This window comes from Nicotiana attenuata, unplaced genomic scaffold (genome assembly GCF_001879085.1).
Source record: "Nicotiana attenuata strain UT unplaced genomic scaffold, NIATTr2, whole genome shotgun sequence".
Classification (NCBI taxonomy): domain Eukaryota; kingdom Viridiplantae; phylum Streptophyta; class Magnoliopsida; order Solanales; family Solanaceae; genus Nicotiana; species Nicotiana attenuata.
In genome coordinates, this window is record NW_017671543.1 from 199921 (window position 1) to 210391 (window position 10471).

At 34.5% G+C, this 10471-nt stretch overlaps 1 protein-coding gene across 1 annotated transcript; it reads left to right on the plus strand.

Moving 5' to 3' along the window:
- Nucleotides 1–1225: 1225 nt before the first annotated feature.
- LOC109208897 (LOB domain-containing protein 1-like) lies at nt 1226–3588 on the plus strand. Its single transcript, XM_019372055.1, has 2 exons — nt 1226–1532; nt 2838–3588. The coding sequence occupies exons 1-2, from the start codon at nt 1287–1289 to the stop codon at nt 3186–3188; spliced, it is 597 nt and encodes a 198-aa protein (XP_019227600.1). The 5' UTR covers nt 1226–1286; the 3' UTR covers nt 3189–3588.
- Nucleotides 3589–10471: the final 6883 nt, after the last annotated feature.

Consider the following 10471-nt stretch of genomic DNA (forward strand, 5'->3'; position numbering starts at 1 on the left):
CAATTTTACAATTTCTATGGTGTTAGTTCCTCCGCGAACAAATATTTATATATTTAACAAATTTCTTAGTACATCCAGTGATTAGATTGAGAAGTTAGTTTGTAATACGTACACGAATAAAATATAAATGCATTTACTATATAAGATAGCTCAATAATAAACACGCTTCAGTAAAATTCTTAAAGGAAATTGTTTTGAAATAGAATTACTCCATTTGTTCTTATCAAAATTATGTTACAGGTGGCTTGATTGCAAGATGATAAGTTAGTTTCTAAATTGTGAATTCTGACTGATATGATCTAATTTTAGCGCGTTTTACTCGTCATATAATTAGAAGCCAAAAGAGCCAAAGTTTTCTAAGTAGCTAATGTATTTTCTAAGTTAGACTCATATAGTTTGACTTCTAATGCGACTTTTAAGTCCAGGAAAGCTGGAGAAATTTTTGTCTCAATGTGCAATATTCGTGTTTGGATGATTCCTTGAAGACCACTTGATCAATTTTTGTGAATAAGCCTTTCAATTAACCCCTAATTCGATAAGCTAGTACTTAATAAATTCTCGAAAGTTGGCTAAAGCATAATCAAAGAGTAGTTTTGACATACAGGGGAAGAAAAAAAAAAGAAAGAGAGCCAAAGATAGGTAACTCAACTAGGATTGGTTGTGGGTGGGGAAAAAACTAAGATTAGTTGTGAACGAAAAAAAAAAACTAGGAGTAATAGTTGTGAGAACGGTAGATCGCCGCAGTCACTCAACCAATAAAAAAGATATGAGTTTTTTCTCCATGCATTAAACTTGTCAAGAAGAATTATATTATTAGATCATTTAAAAGATAATTATAATAGTAATTTTTATGTACTACAATTATGAATTGTTACCTGATAAAAGCAGGGACGGATCTAGAGCATGAAGACCGATTCACCGGAACCTAGTAACTTTTGTTCATACCTTGTATATATAAGAAATTCATTAAATATTTATAAATATTATATTGTGAATCTATAAACTATTGTATATTTACTTGAGATTTTTGTAGGAACCCATAAACTTTAAATTCTGGATAGTGACGAGTTATAAGGTAAAACCAAAATAACAATGCAAAAATCTAATAAAAAGGGGGTTTTTACTTGAAAAAGTTTATGTCATATTACTAATAATGATGTCATCCCTCTCTCACCTATATTTTGGGCTTATATATATTCCCTTCACTCTACTCTGTTTTAGAACATCCCTACTACTCTCCTCTTTCTCTGCTTTATTCCTTGCACGTAAACATCTACAAAGAAAACATGGAGTCAAGCAACAGAACAGTCACCACTACCAAAACACCGCTGTCTCCTTGCTCCGTGTCGCCGTCACGTAGCTCACCATCTCCGCCGCGGGTGGTGGTCACACCTTGTGCTGCCTGTAAGATATTACGGCGGAGATGCGCAGAGAAATGTGTGTTGGCACCTTATTTTCCTCCCAACGACCCCATCAAATTCACCACTGCTCATCGTGTTTTCGGTGCAAGCAATATTATCAAGTTCTTGCAGGTATAAATCTTTGCACTTGTTACTTCTTGTTCCTCTTTTTCTATATTAATTCAATTTCCTACTTATATTACCTTTGGAATTCAAGTAGATGGGATTTTACAGACACATTAATATACTTCCTATAATTTTTGTCGCTAAATGGTAAACCTCCAATATGTATTTAATTTACTCGAGAAGCGAGTTTACAATCACTCTGTTTGTGTTAATTCCAGTTTTACCCTTTTATCTTTTTGAATATTTAGTTACCATATAGTAGTATAGTTTTTTTTTTTTTTGTTTTTTTGGGTCAAAATGCAAGTAGGCAAATATAGGAGATATGTTTTAATATTAGGTGAGAGTATTAAGTAGTATTTATGGTAGTTCCAAGTGGAAAATAAGAGCCTAGCCAAACAGCCAGAGTTTGATAGTGAACCCCCAATAATATTGCTCTTCTTTTAATCTGGAGGAGCGAATTGATTTTAAGGTCAACATAAATCCAAATCCTCAGGATATACTTCATCCGTTCACTTTTATTTGACATGTACACTAAAAATAGATTTTAATTTTTACTTGTCACTTACTCATATCAAGAAGACAAACTTTTTTTTCCCCTGTTATACCCATAATATTTATTATTCATTTCAAATCATTTTCTCAAATCCAATAAAATATGCATCAATTAATATGGGTATCATGGTAAATTATGAACTTCATTTATTATTTCTTAAGTGGCGTAAAATGTCAAAACGTGCAAGTAAAAGTGAACGGAGGGAGTAATATAATGTGAAGCAACAACCATATCTGCTTTATTAATTATGGCAGAAGATATCTTTTCCTCTTTTGATGATCCCCATTACTTTTCTTTTCCTTGTAGCTATAGTTTCATCTTTTTTTTGCTTGTGCATTGACTTATATAGCTACCAACTACTCATGTCTTATTGTGACAAATAACGAGAACCATATTTTCTCTCTCACAATTCCATTAGTTGTTCGGACAATCGATGATTTTGGACCAAACATTCTTCGAATGATAAATCTAATTAGTACTCCCTCTGTTCCAGTTTATGTGAACCTATTTCCTTTTTGATCCGTTTCAAAAAGAATCAATCCTTTCTAAATTTGGTAACAATTTAGCTTAAACTTACAACTCTACCCTTAATGAGAAACTTTTATAACCACACAAATACTCTGGGCCCCATTTGGACTTGTTTAGAACCACAAATTCCAAAAGTCTTCATTTTTTTCTTAAACTCCGTGCCCAGTCAAACAGGTTCACATAAATTGAAACGGAGGGAGTAGTACTTATCATATTTGAATTTTGATTAGGAATTGCCGGAATCTCAAAGAGCAGATGCAGTGAGCAGTATGGTGTACGAGGCTAACGCTAGACTGAGGGATCCAGTTTATGGTTCTGCTGGTGCTATTTTTCAACTTCAAAAGCAAGTGAATGAGCTCCAAGCACAATTAGCCAAAGCACAAGCTGAGGTTGTCAATATGCAGTGCCAACAAGCTAACCTCATGGCCCTTCTTTACATGGAAATGGACCAATCTACACCGGTATCACCCGAACAATCTTTGGACAAGTTAACCAGTACCACCTTCCAAAGTAGCATGAGTTTCCTAGATGATCAGAACAACAATTTTGGGTCATTATGGGATCAGCCTCTCTGGACATGATTAGTTAAAAGGAAGATATATATGTTCGTCAGAAGATCTACAATTTTAAACTTGATGGATTCAACCTTTTAGTTCTTACCATTGAATTCATTACACTTCTGAAATTGTAGGTTCAGAATTCAATATTTGTTAAATTCTAGAAATTTTCCACAAATATATAGAAAAAATACTGGACTCAGTTGAATCTAGTAAACCAGGTTCCATCTGGGCGCCTTTAATTTGTTTCTGTTGTCATATGTATGAGCCGATTTTAAGTTCTCCTAGCAGATTATAGTGGAAAGATAACAAAATTGTAATATAATATGAACGAGATCCTGATTAGATATTATAGATGTGAGTCTGTGTACTGGTTAGATTTTCTTTATTTTGCTAATGATTTAGATAAAGCAAATCAAATTTATCAGTCTTGTCACTTGTTCCCCCCATGTTATCTTTATAATGTTCGTTTATGTGAAAAGATAGATGGCGTTTTATATTTATTCTTCTATCTCTAAGTCTTATTGTCCATTTCCACTTCACGTTATTGAATCTAACTAAGCCAAACTTTTTGGTCACCTAATAGCTTACTAGCAAACATTAAATTGAATTTTTCCATGTGAATTCCCTTTCAGATGAACCTTTGACTCTCTAGTTATCTTGGCTTTATCGAATCTTACTATTTAATATTTCAAATCCATAGTGCCATTCCACATTTGAAACGTTATATAACTGACGATGTCATGTCACACCAACTTGCGCTTTCTAAGCCTTTTTTCCTTAAATAAAAAATCTCGTACTGTTGGTAAATCTAGAACAAATCTAACTATTTCCTTTCATATTTTCTTGGATTCTAAGTTTAAGGCAACATGAAATAGGATGATATACTACTAACTACATCTTTCTTCACTGCCTGTCAAAGTGCACAATTGAAAATTTAACAGTAATAAAACTTCTTAATTATCTTTAATGAAAAGAAAATTGATTATGTGAAATGCCATTGTGAACAGGTTATTGGGGTCAAATTAAAGTCATTTTAGTTTAGTAACAGACAGGGGTATCTAGTGTGATGACGTTTCAACTTCCAACAATGGCAGATCAATTTCCGGTTGTTAACATAAAAATATTATGTCAATCTAATCGAATAAATTGCTTAATTACTTTCAGTTGCACTTTCAGTGCTATAGTTTATTATTGGCCAAGAAGCAAAATCTGAACTGCCATGTGACGTGTTCGATTTCAGTTACCTTCCGACCATTGCTGCCCAATTGAGTCAAACGATTGTCTAGCATCTGTTGACGACATATGTATTGATTGTAGGATATTCTTTTTATCTTCAAAAATTTGTAGTAGAAAAAACAAAAAATCACACAAGTATTGATAAGATTTGAACTAGATAGAATTTAGGAAGTACGAATATTTCGTGTTTTTTCATTTTATACAAATGAAATATGAGAAATTCCTACATGTTGAAATAAGAGTTGCTCTTAAGGCCTTCTAGGGTAAAGCTTAATAGTTTAAGTAATTACTGTAATCCTAGTGGCTCATATATAAGTACACTGTACACACAAGAGATTTACGTGTAAGTATCTATTTTGTATAGATTTACGTGTAACGTATTCCATCACTACATTATTCTGGACAGCGTTGTCGGGATCATTGAGGCCCCATGATGACGGCTTTACTTCACTGTGAAGATGCGGTACTCATTAGCGAGCGTCCGGTGACAAATGATTCCGGGTTCCCCTGCTTGCGCCCTTGCTTCTTGCTTTCGAGCCGGAGCTTGCTGGGTAGTGAAGTGGTCCGTGAAGGTTAAATAAGACTTGTATTAAGCAAACAGAGTAGTCAAGTTAGAGAGGAAAAAAAACAAGAAGCTGTTTTCGTTCGATCGATAGAATCAATCGTAGTGTACCGGCTTTCATAAAGCTGTTGCTCAATCTTAAATGAACTTTTGATAATTTCCAGCCGATGTCAAATTCTAGAAAGCATCCAAATTTTGGCGGCGAAATCCAAATTTTCTTCTAATTTTGAGAGGAAAGTATATTTTGGACGTATCATTCACGATAAAAATATAAACTTAAAAGATTTAGCTGCTGTCCCCAAATCGAGAATGCACGTTCACTTGTCCTGCTTTTCTTGTTTTTTTTTTGGTTTTCTAATCATGGCTTATGTTTCCCTTAAACGCGTATTACCATTATGCTTGTTTTTTCTTATAGGGACTAGAAGATAAAACTATACATAGAAAAGTCACGTGCTTCACATGCAGACTTGGCAAATTGCATATATACCACATTGACTAAATAATTTCACTATTTTAGTCTATCCTTATCTGTGAGTAGTGTGGCACAAGAAGAAACTCATTCTTGAATGATAACTCAGCCGAATTAATGAGTGGCGTTGCAGCCTTATATTGTTCAATTTAACTTAATTACTTCACTTAACTTTAACGATTCTGATCTTATAAAATCCTTCGATCTTCCATCTTTCCTCTCCCCACTATATACAAATCTCTCACCAATAAAGGGATTCTATCTTATGTTTTCATTTTTGGCATAGTTTAATAGGGGAAGAGAGCAATCCAACTGTCAGCTTATGATGGGGAGGCATGGCATTCAAATTCATAATATTGTGGTCCAAATCGTGATATCTTAATCAGCAGAAGTCCAGAATATCCCACATGAATACAATAATTAATATGCTCGCTTTAAATAAATAGGTCAAGTTTCAAGCAATACAACTAGATATAATGGGAAAAAGAAACACAAACTGGAGTATATATTGCAACAAGTATCACTTTTCAGCATCCCTTTTGCTTATGTCTCTTCCAAATGCAAATGTACGTGCATTTGCGCGGTCTTCAATGATATCCTTTTACATTGGCAACCAGGAACAAAGCCATGATGTAAAACCGACATCAGTTTATTGTAAGTTGACTATGTGTCTATAATAGGATTATTACACGCATTAATACTTGATTACTCTGGCCGTTTTTGACCTTTTGTGGAACACGAAAAATTGAAAGATGAAAATATTGGTTACAAAATATTTGTCTAAACTGCAGAAACGCGTTTGGTTCCTTATCATCTTTCCTGAACCTATTTTAATTTGCCGCCTTATCTCTTATTTTGTCTCTTCTATCGGTCAACATATTATTTTACCTTTTTTACTTTTAGTTCTGTAACACAAGTAAAAGTGTGGGCATTATCGTTCATTACATTTTTAATTACATCACCAAAATGTCACAATGACTTAATTTCACGTACAGCTCCTAAATATCACATAGAACGTTTCTGTTTTATGTTTCTTTTTTAGGAAAAAAAAAAGATTATAAAATAATATACGCTCCGTTTTGGAACTAAAATTCAAGAATGTTTCGAGACCAATCGCATGTAATAAAGGCGAATTTTGTGAAAAGAACTAAAGCGAACCATGTAAAAGAGTACGCCTGTTAGAATGGAGTTTTTGGCGAAAAACGTCCTTAAAGCTAGTACTATACCCGTAACCTAAACTACATCCTTCACATATCATTATAAACAGAAAACATCCTTGTTATATCCCATATTTAACAAGTTGCATCCTTCCGTTACTCTAAAGTTATAAAACTAACGGAATAAAGCTATTCACATGAGTTGCACGTGACGTCCCACACCACCCAAAGCATTTCGTCGTTCTCCCCTTCCCCTACCTTGCCACTGGAAACAAATCGAAACCATCATCAGTCCTTTGCTCAATATTTCTTCTTCTCCGTTCTTTGCAACCAAAAGATGGTACAAGTAAACGGTAGTAACATCCAATCACCCACCAACCAAATACAGTCAAAACACACATGCAAGTTGAGTTCACGACAGCGAAGTCTGCAATCTCACCATTATAATACACTCAACAGTATATCAAATGAAGTAGCTTACTGCTACAACTATGGAGCTCTAAACGTTGGAAGATATAATTGCACTTACAAAAAGTAAATCTTTGTAATCTTGTACGGGTAAAATCGGACATAAAGCTACCCCGATTTTCCAGTAAAGATATTTTGTTGCTGTTAACTTTTGTTTCTGTTTCTGTTTCAGTAAGTTTACTGTTTCGTTATTTATTATAGTAATACATATTGACTAACAATCTTAAGGAAATTATTTATTCGTAATCAGTATTCTGTTTGTGGAGATTAAAACGTGTGTTTTCTACTCCTTCTGAATTTTTCTATTCTGATTTGAAGATATAAAAACTTCATCGGAGTATTGAAATTCAGAAACAATTTGAAGAACATAAAAACTTCATCATTTTATGTGAAACAGTATATAAAAACTTCAATTTTTATTTATTAAAACGTACTGCTTATCATTGATTATTGTACTGTTTATTGTTCTGTTTTTTGCCATTAATTGAACTCTTCTGTTGTTCACCGTGAGAAATGGCAATTCTTCTGCGACTGTTGCGGCAACGACGATAGCCTCATCAAGCCGAACTGCTGTTCCACCGACTGAGAAACCGGGAAAATTTTCTGGAGCCAACTTCAAAGGATGACAACAAAAGGTGTTCTTCTGGCTTACCACACTTGGTATGCAGAAATTCACCAGTGAAGAACCTCTAGTGCCTGCTGCGGACATCCAGACAACGAGAAATTTATAATTGTTGAGTCGTGGAAACATGCAGATTTTCTTTGCAAAGGCTATATCCTAAGTGCTTTGGAGGATGACTTGTATAATGTTTACAGTGCTATGAATACTTCGAAAGAATTATGAGACGCACTTGAGAAGAAGTACAAGACCAAGATGCATGCTTGAAGAAGTTTGTGGTTGCTAAGTTCTAGAATATAAAATGATAGACAGCAAAACTATTGGATCCCAAGTTCAGGAGCTTCAACTTATTTTTCACGACCTTATTGCTGAATGTATGATCGTGAATGAAGCATTTCAAGTGATTGCAATGATTGAAAAATTGCCTCCTTCGTGGAGATATTTCAAGAACTATCTTAAGCACAAGCGCAAAGAAATAAAGTTGGAAGATCTTGTGATTCGTCTCAAGATTGAGGAAGACAACAAAACAACCGAGAAGAAGTCTCATGGAAGTTCAACGATCATGGGAGCTAATATCGTTGAGGAGACTGCTCCAAAAAGTAAGAAGAGGAAGAGGTCTTCTAGACAGACTAAGGAGCAGAGCAAAAAGAAATTCAAGGGCAACTGCTACAATTGTGGAAAAGCTGGTCACAAAGTCTCTGATTGTCGTCTCCCGAAAAAGGATAAGAAGAAGGGCCACGCCAAGATAGTGGAGAAGAATGATGACATTGATGATCTGTGTGCAATACTTTCGGAATGTAACCTAGTTGGAAATCCGAAGGAGTGGTGGATTGACTCTGGAGCCACTCGACATGTTTGTGATGTCAAATAAGCATTTGTGACTTACTCTACTGCTGGTCCCTAAGAAGAGCTTTCCATGGGAAATACCGCAACAACAAAGATTGAAGGTTATAGGAAGATATTCCTGAAGATGACTTCCGGCAAGGTGTTAACACTCAACAACATTCTTCATGTTCCTACTATTAGGAAGAATTTAGTTTCTACTTCTTTACTTGTTAAGAATGGATTCAAATGTGTATTTGTATCTGACATGTTGTTGTAAGCAAGAATGTAATGTATGTTGGAAAGGACTACCTCACAGAGGGCCTTTTTCAAACTCAATGTATGGTTGTTGACAATATGAATAAAATTTCAGCTTCTTCTTATTTATTGGAGTCAAATGATTTATGGCATATTCGTTCAGGACATGTCAATTACAAAATCTTGCGGAAGTTAATTAATTTAGAAGTATTGCCTAAATTCGGGTGTAATAAATCAAAATGTCAAATATGTGTTGAATCTAAGTTTGTAAAATATCCTTATAAGTCTGTTGAAAGGAATTCAAATCCTTTAGACTTAATTCATACTGACATTTGTGATATGAAGTCGGCACCATCTCGAGGTGGAAAAAAGTATTTTATAACTTTTATTGACGATTGCACTCGGTATTGTTATGTTTATTTGCTTAATAGTAAGGATGAAGCAATTGAAGCATTTAAGTAATAAAAGAATGAATTGGAGAATCAATTGAATAAAAAGATCAAAATGATTAGAAGTGATAGGGGTGGGGAATAGGAATTTCCGTTTGCAGAAATATGTTCGGAATATTGAATTATCCATCAAACTACTGCATCCTACACACCTCAATCCAATGGAATTGCGGAAAGGAAAAATCGGTCACTAAAGGAAATGATGAATTCTTTATTAATAAGTTTCGGATTACCGCAGAGTTTGTGGGGGGAAGCTATCCTTACAGCTAACCGAATACTCAACAGAGTACCCCATAGAAAAACGCAATATATTCCATATGAAAAATGGAAAGGAAGAAAACCCAACTTGAAATATTTCAAAGTGTGGGGGTGTTTAGCAAAGGTACTAGTACCTTTACCCAAAAGGGTAAAAATCGGACCAAAAATTCTGGATTGCATTTTCATTGGATATGCTACAAACAGGCATGTCGGTTTTTGGTTCATAAATATGATAATCCTGAAATTCATGTTAATACGGTAATTGAATCAGATAATGCTGAATTCTTTGAAAGTATCTATCCGTATATAACTGAATGTGAGTTGTTAAGTGAAAAACTTAAACGACCACGAGAAGAACCAAAGGAAAATACTCCACGTGAAGAAGATCTAAGGCGTAACAAATGTCAAAGAATATCTACTTCATTTGATTTTGTGATATTCTTGCTTGAAAATGAGCCCCAAACTTTTAAAGCAGTTATGTCATCTTCAAATTCAATATTTTGGAAAGAGGCAGTCAATAGTGAGATTCAATCAATTTTGGATAACCATACATGGGAATTGGTTGATCTTCCTCCGGGAAATAAGCCTTTAGGTTCGAAATCGTATTTAAACGGAAAATGAAAGCTGATGGCACTATTGACAAATATAAGGCAAGACTTGTTGTAAAAGGTTATAGGCAAAAGGAAGGCCTTGATTACTTTACACTTACTCGCTAGTAACGACGATAACATCTATTAGGGTGTTAGTGGCACTAGCGGCCGTGTATGGTCTTGAAATCCATCAAATGGATGCTAAAACAACTTTCTTATATGGAGAATTAGAGGAAGAGATTTACATGGAACAACTTGAGGGTTTTGTAGTTTCGGGTAAAGAAAAGAAAGTGTGCAAACTATTTAAGTCACTTTATGGACTTAAACAAGCACCCAAACAATGGCATGCCAAATTTGATCAAACAATGTTGGCAAGTGGGTTTAAAATCAACGAGTGAGACAAATGTGTTTACATT